The sequence below is a fragment of the Neovison vison genome, chromosome 6 (genome assembly GCF_020171115.1).
Source record: "Neovison vison isolate M4711 chromosome 6, ASM_NN_V1, whole genome shotgun sequence".
Taxonomy (NCBI): domain Eukaryota; kingdom Metazoa; phylum Chordata; class Mammalia; order Carnivora; family Mustelidae; genus Neogale; species Neogale vison.
In genome coordinates, this window is record NC_058096.1 from 197833813 (window position 1) to 197855669 (window position 21857).

At 43.0% G+C, this 21857-nt stretch overlaps 1 protein-coding gene across 1 annotated transcript in view; it reads right to left on the reverse strand.

The window, feature by feature from the left end:
* The window catches only part of PXK (PX domain containing serine/threonine kinase like), a 76797-nt gene that overhangs the window by 27004 nt on the left and 27936 nt on the right, over window positions 1–21857 (reverse strand). The window contains 7 exon segments of the mRNA XM_044253301.1: window positions 397–558; window positions 2112–2213; window positions 2760–2864; window positions 6150–6224; window positions 6879–6952; window positions 7490–7567; window positions 14473–14659. Of these exon segments, the coding sequence (XP_044109236.1) occupies window positions 397–558; window positions 2112–2213; window positions 2760–2864; window positions 6150–6224; window positions 6879–6952; window positions 7490–7567; window positions 14473–14659 (783 nt within the window).

The window sequence follows — 21857 nt, forward strand, 5'->3', positions numbered from 1 at the left end:
AGCAGGGTGGTTATCTTTCAGTTTGGCTTTGTGAATCCCAATGTTCCTTCCCTAGGCTTTCACCAAGAAAAACATGGCCCAGGGGCAACCCCACTCATTACTGGTAGTGAAAACACAACTCCAAGGCCTTTTGCAAAAGCTCACAGGGCACTGCTCTGACCCAAGGTCCTGGTCCTACTCCCCATTATTTTCCAGTCCATGATTCTATGTCCCTCCTTATCTCATCTACCATTTCAACGAGGCACTTAAAGATAGAGCGATACTCTGTGAGAGAACAGAGTCAATAGGCATGGCCTACCCTGCATATTTCTTACATGGGCAGATCATGGGTCCTGCCAGGGGGATCATTTATACCAAAAAATTAATTTTCTGTTTTCGTTACTTCTAGCAACTTACGTTGATTTTCCTGAATTGTGAGAAATAGGATCGGTAGAAGGAAGGAAGGCCTAATAAGGAATTTTCAAGGTCTAGCAGCCGGCAAGTGTCACCATCGAGCATCACATTGGAAGCGTGAAGATGCCCATAAGGGAATCCCTTGTCATGTAGAAACTTCAGTACCTATTAAAAAAAATATGTAAAGGTTACATTCCCCCCCAACTCATTCAGTTATGAGACAGGTTAAACTTCGTTTTTTAAGTCACTATATTTTGAAACAAAACTGGTTACTGAGGAGATTCCTAAAGAAAAACGCCCTCTTCATCCATTTCTTTGGAAAAGGGGGTGATGCTGAATGCTTTCCAGCTATGAGACCCAACTCCAAGCTCCCTCATTTCCAAAGAACAGAGATGCAGCTTCTGTTAACCCAAAGCTTAGGGTTAACAGCTTTAATGTTCGACTTCCAGCACTTTCCAATCTCAACAGGCCAGCTCCTTGCAGGCCAAAGTCTTGATCCTCCCGCACAGATGAGTAAGGCTAACATGGCAGGGCATCAGCCAGTAAGTTGTTCAGGAAAAGGGGTTGAGCGAAAAATATCCCTAGTCCAATCTCTTCTCAGAGTATATTGTGCTGGGGTGCCTGGGTGGCTCAGTTGTTAGGCATCTGCCTTTGGCTCAGGTCATGACCCCAGGGTCCCGGGCTCAAGCCCCACATCAGGCTCCCTGCTCAGCAGGGAGTTTGCTTTTCCCTCTCCCACTCCCCCTGCTTGTGTTTCCTCTCTCGCTGTGTCTCTCTCTGCTTCTCCCTCTCTCACTCCCCCTGCTTGTATTTCCTCTCTTGCTGTGTCTCTCTGTCAAAAAAAATAAATTAAATCTTAAAAAAAAAAACATATATATATTAGGTTGTTTATTAAGAGGAACACATGACAGGCTCCCACAGAAAGAAGCAAACCTTTCAGCTGCCATTTATTAAACAGAGGCTCACCTACAAAGGGAGATGCCTGAAGATACACCCATAACAACCTCATGAACTAGAGCAGTGCTAGCCAAAGGGGGTACCCAGGACAATCTACTGAGGACTGGAAGAAAATATGATTTCTCTATTTGCTTGTTTTTAATCTCCTTCTTTCTGGGGCTCCTGGGTGGTTCAGTTGCTTATGTGTCTGCTCTTGATTTCAGCTTGGGTCTTGATCTCAGGGTCATGAGAGCCTGTGTTGGAGCTACTTTAAAAAAAACTCCTTCTTTCCTAACTTAACTTATAATACACAACATATATTAGTAGTAGTGCATACATATAAGTTATTATTGGGGGGGTTATGCTTAAACTGTTTTCACTGATAAGGTCAGATAATCCAAGAAGCCTGGAGAACAAGGCTCTAGAGAGTGATATGGGAAAGGCTTTTTATGCTAGTTTCACTTCTGCAGGGGAGCCAGATGGTTATGTATTGATATAACAAAATCAACAATCCTGGCACAAAGATAAAGATCAACCAAAACGAACACAAAAGTTGATATCTGCACAGTGAGGTTCTTAAAAATCAGACACTAAATTCTAATAGCTAAGCTTTTGGACTTTTTTAGATCTGAATTGGCTGCCTTAGTCTCAAATACTTGCTTTTGGGGATAAAACAGGACAATGCCATCTGTTTATAAGCAATCCCAAGAACTTTCCCAAAGGAATACGGTAATCTGAGTGAAATCCCTATGCAACCTAAGCAAATATTAAATACCTCTTACCTCTAATATTTGCCGTCCATATGTTTTTATTTGCTGGAGTTCAAGGCCCTGAATCTTCTTAGGGTTGCAGTACTTCTTTAGGAATGGGTCTTTTGGTTTTGCCTTTGGAAAAGCACAAAGAGCATGTAAGAGAACAGTAGTAGGTCTGAATACCACACGTAGCCTCCTGGAACAAGCAGGGCTCTAAGCAGCTAGGGGGTGCCAGATGAGGTCAGCTCACAGGATGTGGGTTTTTAAAGTACAAGAGTCTGTACAGTTGATAGAAAGAGGCTGACCTGAGTTGCATCCCTTCTCTTGTCCAGTGAAGATGGGCCCAGTCTTGGCCTTAGCAGACCCCAGAGTCTTATTTTCCAACTTTACTGAGATAGTTCAGTATTGCTCCTTAAGTGAAAGACACTTGAGAGAGCAGTCTACAATGTCATGTACATAAGCATTACCTATTCAACCTTCTTTCATTTGGGGAAAGGAATGCTCTTTAACCAGATGGGGTAGTTTTACTGCTAAAATCAAAATAAATTCCAAATCAAATCAAAATTAAAATAAAACCTTCAGGGCCTAAATTCTGGAACCTGAGGGATCAAGAATCTCTGATAGGTTCTGAAGGGACTTGAGAACTTCTTTATGACCATGAACTTGCACCACAAGTACCTTGTAGATCAGGTCCTTCAAAGTTCCTTTTTCATTAAACATCCTAATAAGCAATGCAGAGGATTCATTAGCTGTGGCAAAGGTGACCCGATAGATATAAGGGTGCTGCCAAAACAAAAAAGAAATTCACATTTATTTGCATCAGCATCTGGGTCCTTTGAGATCAAGAATCTGGTTACGTAGACTTCAGTACCATCACAGCACTTTAGTTGCATATAAACGTGGGGATGTTCCCTGAACATATGGCTTTTTCTTATCCGATGATCAACAAGATCTACAAAAATGAGAGAAGGAACCTAAACTATACAGACAAAGGGACATGGACAGCTGGCACGGCGAGCTCGCCACGTGAAGGTATGTGCCTGGGGATACACATGCTCGGAGCTCAGGCAGAGGTCCGGGGGATAATGGCTTTAATATTCTGCCTCTGTACACTGGTAGAGAATACAGCCAAACCCTAGCACAGTCAAGTGAGGACCAGGACAAACGTGTCTTCTTACAGCGCTGCGTAACATTTCACACTGCTGTTTGGGGCCAAGCCAGGGAGCGTAAAAGCCAGAAAACAAGCAAAAAAGCCACATCTTTTGGCATCCTGGCCCTTAGCCAAAGCAGCTAGCGCGAATCTTCCCATCCATCTTCTGCAGGGTGCAGTGTGATGACTCACGGGGTCTTCCTGAGAAGGGGCCACTGACGTCAACCAAGTGGGGTGGAGAGTAAGACTAATTATTTAATGACTGGAAGTCCTCATATGACCTGGAATTTTGGTTGCATGAACCAACTGGCTTCAAACAGGTGTTACATGTCCATTTGCTCAAACGAGCACCATTATAATTTAAACCCATAGGAGCTGAGCTGTGCAAAGGTTTGGAAGGGTTCGGACTGAGTGGGCTGGGGGATGGAAGGTTATGCCCAGGAAAATATAGTCCTTGATCATGAAGTTTCTTCTGACTATCACATCAAAATGATTATTATTGATCCTGTAACAGCTGTATTAAAATATAATTCTTCTATATATGAATATATATGATATTAACATATAACATATATTCATATATATTCATATCTATATAATTCATATACCATTATAATTCACCTATTTGTAGTATACAATTCAATGGTTTTCAGTATATTCCGAGCTATATAAACTACCAATCTAACTTTAGAACACTTTCATCACCCCAAAAAGGAACCCAGTGAATAAAATAAAAATCGTTGAGTCCATACTGATATAAACAGACCAAGAAGAGAGAATAGGAAGCTCATCCTTACAGTATGCCAACTGATAAACCTAAGAGGAATGATGGTGTTGGAAAATCTCAATGAAGCTAAAGCTAGTAGGGCTTCGGTAAGAACAGGATATTTATACAGTCTCAAAATATCTCCCTTATTAATTCTCATTATTTATTTGATGAAGATAATTAAGGATGGGTACAAATATTTAGCCTGAATTGTTCACTGTGGCTTTTTTCCCTTTTAAATAAGAAGAAAAAACTGGAAGTGGTCCAAATGTCTCACAGAAGATTAGTTGAATAAATGAAGGTAAGGCCAACGATAGTCTATGCAACCAGTAATAATGATGTTATACCATATTTATTCCATAAAAGATGTGCATGATATACCATTAACCAAAAAATCAGGTTTTAAAACAGTGTATGTGTAATTTTTCAAAAAAAATAACCATATAAAGTTCTGGACATTTTGGTTTGCTTGGGACTGCAGGTGAGTTTTCTTTTCTTATTTTTGCTTATCCATATTTTCTAACTTTTCTACAATTAATATGCACCACTTATCTGTGCCACCTTCTTTTTTTAAAAGCACAACCTTTAAAGGAAATTTGGAATTGAATGCTGACAGCCTGTGGCACACAACTAATCACACACAAAGACCATGGCATTTTTCTTGGCTACACTGCACACCTCATTAGAAGCTTGGTTTTGCTAGCTTGACAAGACACTCTATCTTCAAAAATGAACCTGCCTACCCAACTAGATAGGTCAGCATAATTGTGCTCAAGAATGACTCATTCTAGGGTCCTACATCCTCATGCGGACCACAGATAAAGAACATCAATATTAACTTGCTTTTCTGGCCAGATTAGTCTTTTCCTGAAGACATTCTGCATATATTCTGAAATACAGTGATGTATTTTCTTTCCAGTAACAGCCTTGGATCAGAACTGTACATTAGCATAAATAATGCCTGGCACTCCTAAAGGCCAACTAGCTGGCCTGTGAGAATAGTGATTCAGACAGCAAAAGGGCTCTTTGTGCCTTCCCTCACCCAGCTTATCTAAATCCAAACTAGTTCTGTTTTCTCAGACTAGAAACAGATCTTTCTTTCTTTCTTTTTTTTAAGATTTATTATTTATTTGACAGAGATCTCAAGTAGGCAGAGAGGCAGGCAGAGAGAAAGGAGGAAGCAGGCTCCCCGCTGAGCAGAGAGCCTGATGCGGGGCTTGATCCCAGCACCATGGGATCACGACCTGAGCCGAAGGCAGAGGCTTTAACCCACTGAGCCACCCAGGCGCCCTTAGAGCTTTCAATTCCACTGATACAAACATCCTTACTGAGAACAAAGTGGGTACTTTCTTACTTGGATATTTGCTTAAAACAATTGTCAAGTTTCATGGGTTGTGCCGATGTCATGAATGCCATTTAAATGGCCTCTGGGGGTGCCTGGGTGACTCAGTCAGTGAGGTGTCTGCCTTTGGCTCAGGTGTTGATCCCAGGTCCTGGGATCGAGCCCCATATGGGGCTCCCTGCTTAGTGGGGAGGCTGTTGTTCCCTCACCTTCTGGCTGCCGCTCCCCCTAATTGTGCTCTCTCTCTCAGTCAAATAAATAAATAAAATCTTAAAAAAAAAAAAAAAAGAAATTGGTCTCTGAGCTACAGGAGCAGCCCTGAGCAATTTTAGCGTGAACTGAAATCCACTATACCTCTCCACACTGTTAAGCCTACAGAGCATTTCTAGCTTTTCTGTTCAGGGTCACCTACAAGAAAACACTCTGGGGCGCCTGGGTGGCTCAGTGGGTTAAGCCGCTGCCTTCGGCTCAGGTCATGATCTCAGGGTCCTGGGATCGAGTCCCACATCGGGCTCTCTGCTCAGCAGGGAGCCTGCTTCCTCCTCTCTCTCTCTGCCTGCCTCTCTGCCTACTTGTGATCTCTCTCTGTCAAATAAATAAATAAAATCTTAAAAAAAAAAAAAAAACACTCTGAATATGTCAGCAGCACCTAGAAAAACAGAAGGGCTTGGGGTGCCTGGCTGGCTGAGTCAGTAGAGCATGAGACTCTTGATGTCGGGCTTGTGCATTTGGGCCTTATACTGGCTGTAGAGATTATTTAAAAATAAAAGACTAAAAAAAGAGAGAAAGAATAGAAGGGCTCGTACTCACCGAACAGGAAGGCAGAAGTTTGATTAGACACTGAAAATCTTTATCTGACAGAAACTTGTCAGGACCAAGATCAGCCTGGAAACATGGGGGAAAATATCAGGGTGCTGCCTTAAGTTACCAAAAGAAAAATTCCTTGTAAAACTTTCCCTTTATTTCATTTGTCCAAATATGACTATAAACCAAAGGTGCAAGGCACACAAAGTCGGGTGATGGGCATTAAGGAGGCCACTTGTTATCATGACTACTGGGTGTTCCGTATAAGTGATTTGTCACTGAATGCCAATGTTGCACCATATGTTAACTGCCTAAAATTAAAAAAAAAAACAAAACAAAAACAAAAGCAAAAAGATTTTTTTAAAAAACCAAAAAACTATGCTTTTATCAAATTCCATTAGCCAAACCACTAGAGCTCCCGAAGCAAGAGAGAACATAAAGCAATGTGTATTTTTTCTTTAAAACAAACTGCAAAATTTCCAATCCTAAAGAGGTTCCAGAACTATTTTAAGCTGTTCTGTTTCTTTTCAGATGTTTACTAATTAATCAAATACAATCACATGGATATAACCAAGTGAATAAGCAAAGTGACTCAAAATTACTCTCTTTTGATGTAGGACTGAAGAGGCCTTTACAACATCACTCAGAAGAACAGTGCAATTTCTTAATTATCCTTTTTCAATATCTGCTTTTATAAACCCATCTCAAGTACATGAAAGCAAAAAACCAGCTCACCCAGCTTAACACTAGCCGTTCCTTTGGCTGATTTTTAATCTTCATCAAGAAATATTTCTTTCTTATCCTCCAACCTGCATAAAAGCAGAGATGCAGTCATAGCAAATAATTTTTATACCAACAGAAAAAAGTTTCACCAACTAAGTCATTTTAAAAATCAAGGTTGGCAATCTTACCTGCTGCAATACTGGCACCAGTAAAACCACCACTTGGTAATGTTGACATGGGAAAGATGGTATTTAAGAAAAACAAAACAAAACCCCAAAGCAAAAAAAAACCCACAGAAAACACCAAAACAATTGCAAACGAAGAAACTATTCATGGGCACAGGAAAATGGGCATTTCACTTAAGGTGTAGTAAGAAAGAGAGATGAAGAATGATGGACAGCTCTGAAAATACACATTATTACCCCCCAAGTCTCCAGGTGGCACATTACCCAAGATTCATTAAGTATACAAGTTACGGACTGCGTCTTCAAGCAGTAGGAAGGCAAAAAGAAAAAGAAATCACCTGCATGGAAGAGCTTTCTTGGGCTACAGATAGGAAAGCGTGACAAAGAGTCCAGTTCTGTGATCTGTTTGAACAGACCAGGCACGTGCCAGTTTCTCACCTATGTCTTTCAACGGTTCTACCACCTCCCACTTTGGCTCTGATCGGAAGAACATGGAAACTTGCTGTAAGGCAATCTCTGCAAAGACATTTTAGAAACTCATCAGTCCAACCTATCAGCAAAGTAACACATGCTTAAGATGTTATTCTTGCAAATGAAATCTTGATAAGTCTAGGACCTTCTTAAAAAGCTTAATTACAAGAAGAAAAAAAACAAAAGAAGCCAGAGAATGTAGGATTCTAGATTGGATCCTGGAACAGAAAAAGGGCAGTAGTGGAAAAACAAGTGAAATTTGAATAAAATCTGTAGTTAATAGTAACACACCAAAGTTGACTTCTTAGTTTTGATAAATATGCCATGGTTAGTTACAATGTTAACATTAGGGGAAATTTGGTGAGCGATGGTATAGGGAACCTATTGGTACTATCATTGCTGTTTTTCTGTAAGTCTAAAATAATTCCAAAGTAAAAGGTTTATTAAGAAGAGTAATTACTGGGGCGCCTGAGTGGCTTAGTGGGTTAAGCCTCTGCCTCCAGCTCAGGTCATGATCTCAGGGTCCTGGGATCGAGCCCCATGTAGGACTCTCTGCTCAGCAGGGAGCCTGCTTCTTCTCTCTCTGCCTGCCTCTGTGCCTACTCGTGATCTTTGTCTGTCAAATAAATAAAATAAAATCTTAAAAAAAAGGAAGAGTAATTACTAATGATGTGAAAAAAATACATGTATATTTTTTTTAAACTGAAAGATCTAAAATATGTAAATAAATTAGGTGGCCTGAGCCAAGAATTCAATATATGCGTCAGGCCACAGCCCAAGCACAAAACTCAAAATGTGTTCTGAGGTCAGCTCAGAACAGTATTTATGCTGCTCTAACTGATATTTATCCTGTCTTCATTCCTCATGGAATTAAAGCTTTCACCAACAAAGAAGCGATTAGCCTTAAATATATATTGGAAATAAAAGCCAGTGTTTTAGAAAAACATCTATGTACAGCAACAACACAGTTCTATTGTGGGACGTTACCATAGCCCTGTTTACTGGAAAAAAATTCATCCCCCTTTTTGTATTCATTTATCATAAGAACGTTTCCCCTTTTTAAGAAGACAATGAGAAGAGGAAGTTCTTTAAAGTTCACTGCATTAAGAAATTATCAGAATAACTGTGCTTTTACATTTCCTGCAAAAAGAGACATCTGTAATTTGCTATTTTCCCTCAAAACAATGGAAAAAGGAAGCCATTCTAGATGCCTAAGAGCAAACAGCAATACTGCAAATTCATTGTGGGATTTCACCTCCGCCTAGCATCGGCGTGCTATTCCAGGCCGACCGGTGAGGAATGGGAGATTCGGCAGAAATGCTCTCCCTATGTCAGACTGACCTCGTCTGGAATTACCATGGCTAGTGCTTGGCAGGCAATGTGATTTTGATATATTTTACAGTACATTATGAGTTAAGACATTCAGGGAAGAAAATAATCTACTAACTAGTGGTTTACTGACTCGACACGTAAATTGTGGATGCCGTCCACCCAGAAGAAAACCTGAGATGACCAGATACAAAACTGACTCTATTTACATTTGTTCTAACTACCCCAAAGGGACAAACCACTTGGAGGGATCAGGTGTCGCAGAAGCATATAAAATGTTCCTAATCAATGCTGGAAACTCTGTTGAGTTAATGTTGACATAAGGTTGATATAAAATATTTTTAGCTTTTCCAAAACAACTTGAACAAAAATAAGCATTAAAAAAACTTGAACATAAACAGCTTAAAAAGGGGGGCGCCTGGGTGGCTCAGTGGTTAAGCCGCTGCCTTCGGCTCAGGTCATGATCTCAGGGTCCTGGGATCGAGCCCCGCATCGGGCTCTCTGCTCAGCAGGGAGCCTGCTTCCTCCTCTCTCTCTGCCTGCCTCTCTGCCTACTGGTGATCTCTCTCTGTCAAATAAATAAATAAAATCTTTAAAAAAAAAACAGCTTAAAAAGGCATCATTTTCAGTTAAGATCATATCAACTTTGGGAAGGATCATGAAAAATAATTTTCTAAATACAGTACAATGTCATTCTAAGAGAGTGTAAAGGACAGTTGGTTCATAACTCAAGTGACTCATAATTCCCCACAAAATCACTATTTGACAACATTTATTGTATTCTACTAGGTATCATACATTGTTCTAGGAATGGGGAGATGGCTGTCAACAAACGGAACATGCTAGATTTGTTACTGATAAACTGAGGACTGGGAAATAGCTTTTTTTTTTTTTACCTTGGGGAATCGGGAAATTGTAGAAAGGACATTTTCTTTCCCATGAACTATGATTTATTGTCAAGTAAATCCCATGACGAGCATATTTCCAACATGAATCCCCTCCTTCCCGAGCTTCAGGCCACACACTTCAATCCTAAGCATTTGCTCCTCTGCTTAGAAGCATTTACCACATCCACCTCTTTACAAGATCAAGGCCAAATTTCTAAACCAAGTGCTACCCCAGATCTGGCTTTACCTTGACTTTCTGTCTTTACCCCTCCACACAAGTGGAGCAATGCCTAGATTTACCTGCCTTGACCCCTGAAGCCAGGCCCAACCGCACCCCTCCACATTTTCCGTTCCTGTCTACCGATCCCGCAAGGCTCAGCCCAAAGCTGCCACTCCGCGAGCCAGCTCTCTCCCAACCCTCCATCCTCTACACTCCCAGAGCTCTGTGTGTCCTTCTCCCATGGGATTCACCCAAGGTCTGTCCTGTGTTAGGGCTACTCTCTTCCACTAGACTGTGAATTCTGTCTGTGAAGGCTACATCTTAATCTGGGTAAAATCCCACAAAGCCATGGAAATATTCTGTCCTCTCCTGGAGCACTGGCCCTTGCTCTTGGCGTGACTAACTTCTACATATCCTTAAATCTCCATGTAGGCATCAACTCTTCTGGAAGCCTTCTGCCACCTTCAAAACCCCTACTCCCACCCTCAAGTTGCTGGGTCATGTCTACTCAGCCATAGCCTTCACCTGTCAATCCCCCTGCAGAACAGGGGTGGGGGTAGGGGGCTACGCTTTCCTTAATACTCTATCTGCAGCAACTGACACAGAGCAGACACTCAATAAATACTGGACGCAGCAAGAACCAAAGGTTCAGTACATGTTCAATGGATGTGGACACTCTCTTCCACTAGAACATGAAATCCATGAAAAGAAAGTCATCTGCCCTCTATTTCCTTAATACTGACAGACACATGGGGAAAAACTGCATGCTCAGGAAAATGCTGAGAAACAACATTTCCAGACAGGAAATGCAGAGTGAGGCCTTCAGGCCCACCCTGTGCTTCCCGAAGAGCTCTGACTTGTCAGCTCACAACGTACCAGCTGCCCCCACTGTGTGCAGCCTCTGAGCTCCCAGGTCCCAGCCCCATCACCTTGACAAGAGAACAGACCCCAACCCTGCACCTGGTCGTCAGCTCTCCGATCTGCTCCAGCAGGTGGCGCCATAGAGGCTCACACAGCTGACTCGGGCCTACCACCTCTCAAGAGCGCCCTGCCCTGATTCTGAATATAATCCCCATTCCCGTCCCATCCCTCCCTCCCTCCCTCCTTGTATCCTTTTCTTTTTTTTTTTTTTTTAAAGATTTTATTTATTTATTGGAGAGAGAGAGAGACAGTGAGAGAGAGCACGAGCGAGGAGAAGGTCAGAGAGCGAAGCAGACTCCCCATGGAGCTGGGAGCCTGATGTGGGACTCGATCCCGGGACTCCAGGATCACGCCCTGAGCCGAAGGCAGTCGTCCAACCAACTGCGCCACCCAGGCGTCCCCCTCCTTGTATCCTTGAGCCCACTACTACCTGACCAACTCACAGGGTTCCTGGGGTTTCAGGACTAGAAGACAGCCTGTACACTCCCTGTCCACCCCCACTCCCTCTCCTCTTGTTTCTAGGCCGGGACCAGAGGTTCACAGAGGAAAAATGCTGCTGATGACAAAGCTGGGGCCCAGGAGCCAAACCTCCTCGTTTCTGGTCCAAGTGACTTCTGTATGGACATTAAAATCCCCTTTTCTGAGGGGTCTGAGGTCTGAAGTGGGAAGATGGCTATAGTGCGCCGACGCTTTTAAATGATAGAAGTACCCTGTCAATAAGATGAATAAGTGAGGTGTGTGGGGGTGGGGAATGTGTGCACGTGTGTTTTCTGATATGAGGCCCTCATGACTAGGAGACACCTGCTCTCCCTGTAACAAAAGTTGGCCCTCCATCAGACTTGGTAACACCAATGGGCAACTCCTAACTCCCCCACAGAGCGCCAGGGACCTCTATTTCCTTGGTCATCTGGAGAATACCAGGAAAATAAAGAAAAGATCAGAAATCCCAGGCTGGAGCCCCGGGAAGAGAGGAGGCAGCTGCTGATGCCCTGAAGCTCCTATTACCCACCCCTGGGGACGGGGCTGGCGTCACAGTCCCCCTCCAACCAGGCATCTTCAACCTCAGAGCAAGAGGCAGAAAAAGCGGCCTTGGTGACTTTGGTCACATGAGCACAGATCTCAGATTGTGCTGAAGTGGAGTAGGTAGTGACCACGGACCACTAGGCAACGGTAAGAGGTGGCGACCTTATCCATATGAAGGGGGCAGAGGCCTTGCCCAGAGAGGAGCCACAGGGTGGCGATACACAGAATGCCCTCAGGAACCAGAGGCCAAGCTTTGAGTTGCGGGAAGCCGGACAAGTCCGCCTGGTTTTTCGGGGATTTGGCTCAGTCAAGCTGGTGCAGAGGAGGCTGCCTGGGCTTCCCTTTCCTGAGGCTGCTAGTGAGTCAGCCTAGAGGCAAGGCAAGTTCTGATGTTTCATTCAAAGGGAGCAATCTCTGAATTACATATCAGCATTTCTCTGAAAACAGCATCCATCCCCTATTGTTTCATTACGGGGCTGTGTCCTCTAAATAGCAGCAGCTTCTTGAGCATTTGGATCCTGGTGGGAGCTCCTGGCAGCCTTCTTGGATCTCTGCCCACATCTGCTTTGGACTCTTGACTGTCTGCCATGCCAGGGGCGGGAGCAGGGGGACAGAAAAGATCAAGTACAACAGCAGCCTGTGAGGGGGTACAGCAGGAAATACAGGGATCAGATCATCTTCCAGGGGCAAAGCAGCATTTTAATTGGAAAACACTCAGACATTGTATACTTGCACAGTCCAACGCATGTGCAACCCTAGCAAGGTAAGGCCTTTCCTCTCAGGTGACCTCCTGCCTATGGAATGAAAGGGTTAGTTTGGGTATGCCTGTTCCAAAATCTCCCCTAGCTCTGACCCCACGTAACTTAGTGTTCGCCAAGCATGTCTTCCTTGCACCCGCGCCCCCACCAGCCAGGCCCATACCCGGCACAGGGCACAAGCAGAGCAGACGGGGAAGGTCTCCAGATCGGGCCGCATCAGCCTGTGCGCACTGCACCCTGAAGGAACACATGGCAGACACTCTTGGGAAATACAGGGACAGACCAATGGACGGGGGCTAGGTTAGGGCTGATCTGATAGCAGTCGGTCCCGACAGCTCGCCATCAAACGCTGTGGGGAACAACGGAGGTGAAGCATGGTGACTGCAGGCCACAAGAGATGCTACTCTGGAAGGAGTTACGCTCTCCTGGGAGCCCCTGGCCTGTGATATCTTTTCTCCTAGGTGAACCAAGAAACAACCGAGGGGAAGAATGACAGCCTTGTAGTAACGTAATGCTCCATTTTGTCACTTAGAGTAAATGTGAGTTTGAACAAAATTTTCCTTCACTTGGTTGCATTCTAGAAGGCATTTTTCTTACCTCTGCAGGTAATTCCATTAGAAGACAGGAGGTACATTCTATAGCGAGGCTTCTCAGCCTTTAGTGTGCACGCAAATCATGTGGGGACTTTGATAAACTCAGATCCTGACCCATAGGTTTGGGATGGGGCCTGAATTCAGCATTTTTGACAAGCTCCCAGTGATGCCGATGCTGTGGGTCAGAGGACCACACTGGGATGAGGAACAAGGTCCAGGGCTATGGTTTTCAAACTCTGGCCCCGTACTGCAATCTCTCGGGGAGCTTTCCAAACTACATGCCCCCCCCAATCCGCCATAATTTTCATTTAATTGGCATGAGTACCTGGGCATCAGAATTTTCTAAAGCTCTCTTGCCCTTCCTTGAGAGGGGACAAGCAGTCCCCTAGTTCCCTCTCTCTGAAACAGGTATAAAAGCGCCTTCCTCTAATTACTTCATAAGTAGTGTTTCAAGGACCTGAAATGTAACGTGTACACAACCTATTCTCTCAGCAAGGAAATCAGCTTATTAAAAACACCCAGAGTTCCACTAAGACTTTAAGCATGGCTCAGCTTTAACAAATCAGTCGAATTCTAGTCACTGGTTCAGTTCTATGACGGTTTCCATTGGTCTCTTCAAGGCCACCCCAGGGAACACTGAATGTTTAATCACTCATTCTGCTGACAAGAGACTTAGGTCATTGACGCTAGCTTTGTGTGTAACTGGCACCCTTTCCACCTCAGTCCCCTGACTGATCCAGGGAAGGTCTGGAGAAAACTAGCTCCTCCTCAGGCTTTGCCTTGGGGGTAAAAGGGAAGACACAGAAAGGACCCTTTGGAACCACTTGGTATAAAGAAATACCCAGAAAAACCAGACATACTGTATGTTGTAAATACAGAAACAAACCCAAATAAAAATCAAATTAAGAGTATGGTACAGATTATGGTGGATTATTTACTTTCTTTTCTGTCAGGGAAGATAAGAAAGACAAGACTAAGTATAGGACCCAATAACTTCTCTTTCATATTCTTCTGTGCAAACATCATAAACATTTTAGAAGTAATTATCTTCTTCTTACACTCTTACAGTAAATTACAATTGGGTAAAGTATTAATAAGCAGATAATGCCCTATAACAAATATATACACAGCCCCATTTGGAAATAACCCCCACATGTCACCAGCAAAGAACAGTGTCTCTACAGTTATGCAACCATACCTCAGAGATCGCTTTGCTTACCAGTGTAGTTTGCAGAGTAGTTGTTTGGGTCTAAAAACTTCTTAACCAGCTCGCAATTAGACAAGATATGATTTGTGGTGATAACGTTGAGATAGTTCTGCAGACCTTTCTGTCTCTCAGCTATGAATTCACGGTCCATGTTACCAATCAATTTTTTGGGAGGAAGAGGTAGACTGAGGCCTGCAATCTTTAATTAGAAGAGAAAAAGTATTATACTCCTGTCATCCCCACAGAAGATATAATATTAGAATCCTGAGCCACTACATTTCATTGAGATGCATACTGATTTCAGTGCTATGATAAAAATGTGAAAAAACTACCACTCAGAATTCATAAAATGCTATATAAAGCACAGCAACTTTAAAATGTCATTTTTAAAAAAGATTTTATTTATTTATTTGACAGAGAAAGACACAGCGAGAGAAGGAACATGAGCAGAGGGAGAAGCAGGCTTCCTACTGAGCAGGGAGGGAGCCCAACATGGGGTTCAATCCGAGGACCCTGGGATCATGACCTAAGCCGAAGGCAGAGGCTTAGCCCACTGAGCAACCCAGGAGCCCTCAAATTTAATTTTTTTTAAAGTTTTTCTATAAAACTTATATATGAACATAATTTCAAAGAGTCTTTTTATTATTAGCAGCCCTGCGACACTCCCCCCCGCCCCACCGCCAACACCTCTGCCAACAGGTGACCAAGCCATTATCCATTCCCCAGAGACAGCCACATTGAATTCTCTCAACCTATCTTTTTGGCACAGGGTTCATTATGAATTGATTTTCACTGTTAGGTATTAATCTATTAATTTCCCATTCTAGATTAAGTTCTCTTTCACAATCATCTTCTCACCCCACATGCAACCTATTCCTAATCCCTCCAGTATAGTTATAATTTTATTTAGTGCAATATTCCTGTTTATATTAGGTGATCTGCATCACAGAGCCAGAAAGCCATGCTTACAATTCCTTTTTATCAACTGGTCTTTTTTGTTTGTTTTAGTTTTCTGTTCAACTCCAAACTCTCCATCTAAGCATTTTCTCAACATATTCAGACACAAAGATGCATCAGTTTCATCTTCTTGAGGACTGCCTGTTCCAACCAGGACTGGTGGTCCCTCCCCCTGCAGGCTGGCATCCTGGCAAATCACTCTAGGGATGCTCTTGCCTGTCTCCTGCTGAACCCCCCCTTCTAGATCCATACATTCCTTTTTTGTAGAAGAATCCCTGATTTTTAGTGAGGATACCCTCTGCCAGCTTCCTAAAAAGAGAGCCAGGGAGATCAATTTTTTTTTGAAAAGTTGCATGTGTGAATGTCTTTATTCTACCCTCACACTTGAATAATAGAGAATTTTGATGTAGAATTCTAAGTTGGAAATATCTTCCCTCCCGAATCTTTAAGAACGACTATATTGTCTTCTAGCTTCTGGTGCTATTAGCAGTAGATTTTTGCTTCCATTTTTGTTCCATGCCCCCACTCCACCTCCTATAAGCTTCTAGGGTCTTCTCCTTGACCCCAGTTTGTGAATTCCATGGGCCTCTCTGCAGATATATTTTCACCCTCTGCGTTGTGTACTGAGCCCTTTCTATCTGGAAACAAACATCCTTCTGTTCTTTGGTATTTTCTGGTATTAGGTCATTATTTCTTCCCCTCTGTACTCTTTGCTTTCTTTTCCTGGAACTCTTATTCCAGTGTTCGGTCTTCTGGACTGGTCCTCTATTCTCACCTTTTCTCTCCTATTTTCCACCTTTATTAGACCATTATTTTTTTCCTACTGAAAAATTCTTCAGGAATAGTTCCTTTATCATTCAGCTCTTCTAAAGAGGTTTCATTTCTTTCTTTCTTTCTTTTTTTTTTTTTAAAGATTTCACTTATTTATTTGACAGACAGAGCTAGATCACAAATAGGCAGAGAGGCAGGCAGAGAGAAAGGTGGAAGCAGGCTCCCTGCTGAGCAGAGAGCCCGATGTGGGGCTCGGTCCCAGGACCCTGGGATCATGACCTGAGCCGAAGGCAGAGGCTTAACCCACTGAGCCACCTAGGCACCCCAGAGATTTCACTTCTATTATCCTTTTTTTATTTCTGATTACTCTTTCTTTTCTTTAATAGCATCCTGAATGTAATGCAATTTCTTATCTCTCTGAGATCATAAAATATAATTTTTCTGAAGAGCCTGAGATGTTCCTCTTAATGCATATATTTTGCTTCCTGAAGGTTCTTTTCTTTTTTTCCTGTTTGTTTTCACTGTTATCTTTTATGTTAAAAGTGTTCCTGAGGGGTGCCTGGGTGGCTCGGTGGGTTAAAGCCTCTGCCTTCGGCTCAGGTCATGATCCCAGGGTCCTGGGATCGAGCCCCGCATCGGGCTCTCTGCTCAGGTGGGAGCCTGCTTCCTCCTCTCTCTCTGTCTGCCTCTCTGCTTACTTATGATCTCTGTCTATCAAATAAGTAAATAAAATCTTAAAAAAAATTTTTTTTCTAAGTGTTCCTGAGAGCTAGGGTGGCTCAGTCGGTTACACATCAGCCTTTGGCTCAGGTCACGATCCCAGGGTTCTGGCACTGAGTCCCACATCAGGCTCTCTGCTTAGCAGGAAACCTGCTTCTCCCTCTGCCCCTCCCCCTGCTCATACTCTTTCTCTCTGTATCAAAAATAAATAAATTAAAAATCTTTTAAAAAATAAAAGATAAATAAGTGTTCCTTAGGGGGCAGCTGAGTGGCTCAGTTTATTAAATGCCTGCCTTTGGCTCAGGTCATGATCTCAAGGTCCTGGGTTCAAGTCCCACATCAGGCTCCGGGCTCAGCAGGGAACTTGCTTCACCCTCCGCCTGTTGCTCCCCCTGCTTGTGCACACTCATGCCCTCTCTCTGACAAATAAATAAAATCTTTTTTTAAAAAAAGTATCAGATTGGTATCTTAATTTAATGAGCAAAATTACTTTCAAAGAGCAGTTGTACTCTATACTTATGCTTAGATTAGAATAGCCCAAGTGAGACATGCATATTGATTGATGGGAAGGTCTCTAGAGAAGGGCATCTTTAATTCAGGAAAGGATGTAATCTAAACCACCCATGTGGGCAAACCTAACTTAGCTGTTCTACTCTATATCTGTCAAACAGTGAAGACCTTGAACTCAACATTGGACAGGACGAAAAGGTTGGCTGACAATTCTAAATTGCCTATTTCTCCAACATAATTATGAAAATGTGTCAGAGCATACTTAGAATGAATTTTCTATCACGGCATAACTCACTGCCAGATAAGACATGAATTTCAAGTCATTTTCCTCATTCATACAATTAGGCTTTACCAAATAGCAGTTTCTTTATTAACTAAATAAAAAGCATACTTAAGAAGAAAGCACATCACTCAGCTAGCACACATCCAAGTGAATCACTTTATTATTATTTTCTTGTTGTTGTTCCAGAGCATTGAGTAATATAGAGTAATCAAAGGTACTACTAAAAACACAACTGATATTTCTTTTAAAAGTTCTTTTACTGCGGGGCGCCTGGGTGGCTCAGTGGGTTAAAGCCTCTGCCTTCAGCTCAGGTCATGATCCCAGGGTCCTGGGATAGAGCCCGTATCGGGCTCTCTGCTCAGCAGGGAGCCTGCTTCCTCCTCTCTCTCTGACTGCCTCTCTGCCTACTTGTGATCTCTGTCAAATAAATAAATAAAATCTTTAAAAAAAAAAAAAAGTTATTTTACTGGGGTGCCTGGGTAGCTCAGTTAAGCATCTGCCTTGGGCTTGGGTCATGATCCCAGGGTCCTGGGATCAAGCCCTGCTCACCAGGCTCCCTGCTCAGCTGGGAGTCAGCTCCCTACCCTACCATCCCTACCCCCCCACCACCTTGCATGCACTCTTGCTCTTTATAAATAAATTCTTTATTTTATTTTATTTTTTTAAGATTTACTTATTTATTTCAGAGAGAGAGAACACACAGAGGGGGAGGGAGAGGGAGAAGGGAGTGGGGCTGAGCAGGGAGCCTGACACAGGACTCTATCCCAGAACCTGGAATCTGAGCCCAATGCAGACATTTAACCGTCAGCCTCCCAGGTACCACTAAATAAAATCTTAAAACAAAACAAACAAACAAACAAACAAACAAAACCTAAAAAATAAAAATTATTTTCTTAAGTTGCAGAATACAATCTCATTTGTGTGTATGCATGCATATATGTGTGTGTTTAAGCCCATGGACATGGTTATATATGCACAAAAAAAATGTCTAAAAGGACTCACACTACCTCCTTGAGAACAGTTAACTCTGGGAGTGGGTTGGCCAATAAATTTTTCGATGGGCATCTGGGTGGCTCAGTTGGTTAGGGGTCTGCATTTGGCTCAAGCTGTGATCGCAGAGTCCTGGGATCAAGTCCCACATGAGGCTCCCTGCTCAGGGGGGAACCGGCTTCTCCCTCTGCCTGCCTCTCCCTCCCTCTCTCTGACAAATAGATCGATAAAATCTTTTAAATATAAATAAAATTTCTATACTATGAAATGTTTACATTTCTCATTTACCATTTTTAATTAAAAAGGAAAGAAAAATTCATGCTTATCAAACTGACCACATACACAGCAAGGATTCTTAAAAATTACCATGAAAAAGCACAGTTGGTTAAGTATACAACTCTTGTGGGGTGGGGTGGCACACCTGGGGGTCTCAGTCAGTTAAGTGACTTCGGCTCAGGTCACGATCTCGGGGTCTGGGATCAAGCCCTGAGTCAGGCTCTCTGTTCAGCTGGGGGTCTGCTTGTCCCTCTTCCTCTTCCTCTGTCCCTTCCCCTTCCCTTGTGCTCTCTCTCTCTCTCTCAAGTAAATAAATAAATAAATAAAGTCTTAAAAGTGTCCTGTGATCGAGCTCCGCATCAGACTCTGCTCAGGACAGCTCCTTGAGATTCTCTTTCCCTCTCCCTCTGTCCCTCCTCCCCATGCTCTGTCTCTCTCTCTCTCTCAAATAAATAAATCTTAAATATATATATGTATAATTATTTTTCATATATATTTATATGTATGTGTGTATATTACATATGTTTATGTATTTATATATATATGTGTGTGTGTGTGTGTGTGTATACACGTGTACCAGTATCAGCCTGTTTGCCTGCACTTCCCGCCTGACAGCACACCCAGATGAAATCCACATGACTCAGAACGGAGAGTTGAGGCACCTGAGTGGCTCAGTGGGTTAAGGCCTCTGCCTTCGGCTTGGGTCAAGATCCCAGGGTCCTGGGATCAAGCCCTGAATCAGGCTTTCTGCTCAGCAGGGAGCCTACCTCTCCCTCTCTCTCTCTCTCTCTCTGCCTGCCTCTCTGCCTACTTGTGATCTCTGTCAAATAAATAAACAAAATCTTTTTTAAAAAAATTAACAGAATGGAGAGTCACATCTATATCATCAGATTCAAACCCCAACAGGGCTATTTCTCATTCATGGTGAGGATATGAAAATGAGTTTGATAAGGAATTTGTTTTGAACTTTGTGGCCTTCAAGCTTCCATCAATCTATATGTTCAGGCTTCATTTCACTTTAGGAAAATATACTAATCTGCCCAGACATCCCAGCAGCTCATCCCATCACCTGATCCAAATCATCAGATGAAACAAAGTATTCTTTGCCAACAGCTGCAATTATAGTATCTCTGCTATGTTTACTACGCTGGTCAGCTGGACAGACTGGAGGTTGTTTCCTGCTCTGCCTGAAGATCTCACAATTAATATTTCTACAAGCATTACTAGTATGTAATATGTGTGTTACTTTAAAAGCTTGCCTTTTAAAAAAGACTAGCATTCGAGAGATACTTACTCTTTCAGCTTTCTCCCAGAATTTCTAAAATGTTTGCCAATTATAGAACATAAAGTCTAGAAGTCCAATGACTCATTCGGAGGGAGGGAAAGAGAGTATTAGTACAGAGAGCAATCAAGTCTCGGGCAATGATTTCCTAGACACCTCCACACTGATGGCTTCAAACCATGACAGCTCACCATCCCATTTATTTATTTATTTAAAAGATTTTATTTATTTATTTGACAGAGATCACAAGCAGGCAGAGAAGTAGGCAGAGAGAGGGGGAAGCAGACTCCCTGCAGAGCAGAGAGCCTGATGCGGGGCTCCATCCTAGGACCCTGGGATCATGACCTGAGCCGAAGGCAGAGGCTTAACCCACTGAGCCACCCAGGCACCCCTCACCATCCCATTTTTGAGAGCTTTCCTCTTTAACATGTCCTATGGATTCCCTTGAGTTCCCTGTGTATGGGGAAGGGAATAAAGAAGTCAGTGGAGAAGTCCCCAAAGACGCATCCATTTTACCTGCAGAGTGATAAGACGAAGGGGAATAATTGCCAAAGTGAGGTCTAGATCCCATAATCTGACCCGCTCATAGAGGCCTCTAAAGTACATGACAAACTATACTGTAGTTTCAAGAAAACTAGTTCTGTCTGGAGGAGGAACCTTCAAAGGATTTAATCATTATCTTCTTCTTTTTTTTTTTAAGATTATTTATTTATTTATTTGACATACACACACACAGAGATCACAAATAGGCAGAAGTAGGCAGAGAGGCAGGCAGAGAGAGAGGGAGAAGCAGCATCCCTGCTGAGCAGGAGCCCGATGTGGGGCTCGATCCCAGGACCCTAGGATCATGACCTGAGCTGAAGGCAGAGGCTTAACCCACTGAGCCACCCAGGTGCCCCAAGGATTTAATCTTTTAATCCTTCATTTTCATGATCAGATCTCAGTGGTCTACAAATTGCCTTCAACCATATAACAATGAGTATTCTAGGGAGTTCTAAGTTTTCAGTGAACCCTTAATTTGTTCCAATATCCCCACAGTGTACCACAGAGTCTCTCCTATATCAACAGTGGGCAATGAAATTCAAATCACAAAGCATCCGTGCTACAACAGAGAAGTCACCTGGTACAACCCCTTGTTTCAGATGGGGAAAGTGAGGATGGAGAGGGAAAATAAATGACCCAAGGTCTCCCCGCTGAAAGGGGCAGGGTCTGGGCTCCTTCCCAACATCAGCATTCCTAGCTCATTTCCCATCATTTCAGCTCCTGGTCCTCTCTTTTGTTTTGCTGTATGTGGTCTCCCTGGATGGTTACTCATTTCATGTTGCCTTTAAAATAAGTTAGTGATTCAGGGACGCCTGAGTTTTCAGTCAGTTGGGCAACGGACTCTTGGTTTTGGCTCAGGTCATGACTTCAGGGTCGTGGGATTAGCAACCCCCCTGCCGGCTCTGGCAGGCTCCGCCAGCTCAGCAGGGAGTCTGCTTGTCCCCCTCTCTCTGCCTCCCGCCCACTCACATGCACTCTCTCTCCCGCTCTAAAGTAAATAAATAAATCTTTAAAATAAGGTAGTGATTCTTCTTTAAGACAAAATATGCTCATTATATAAAGTTA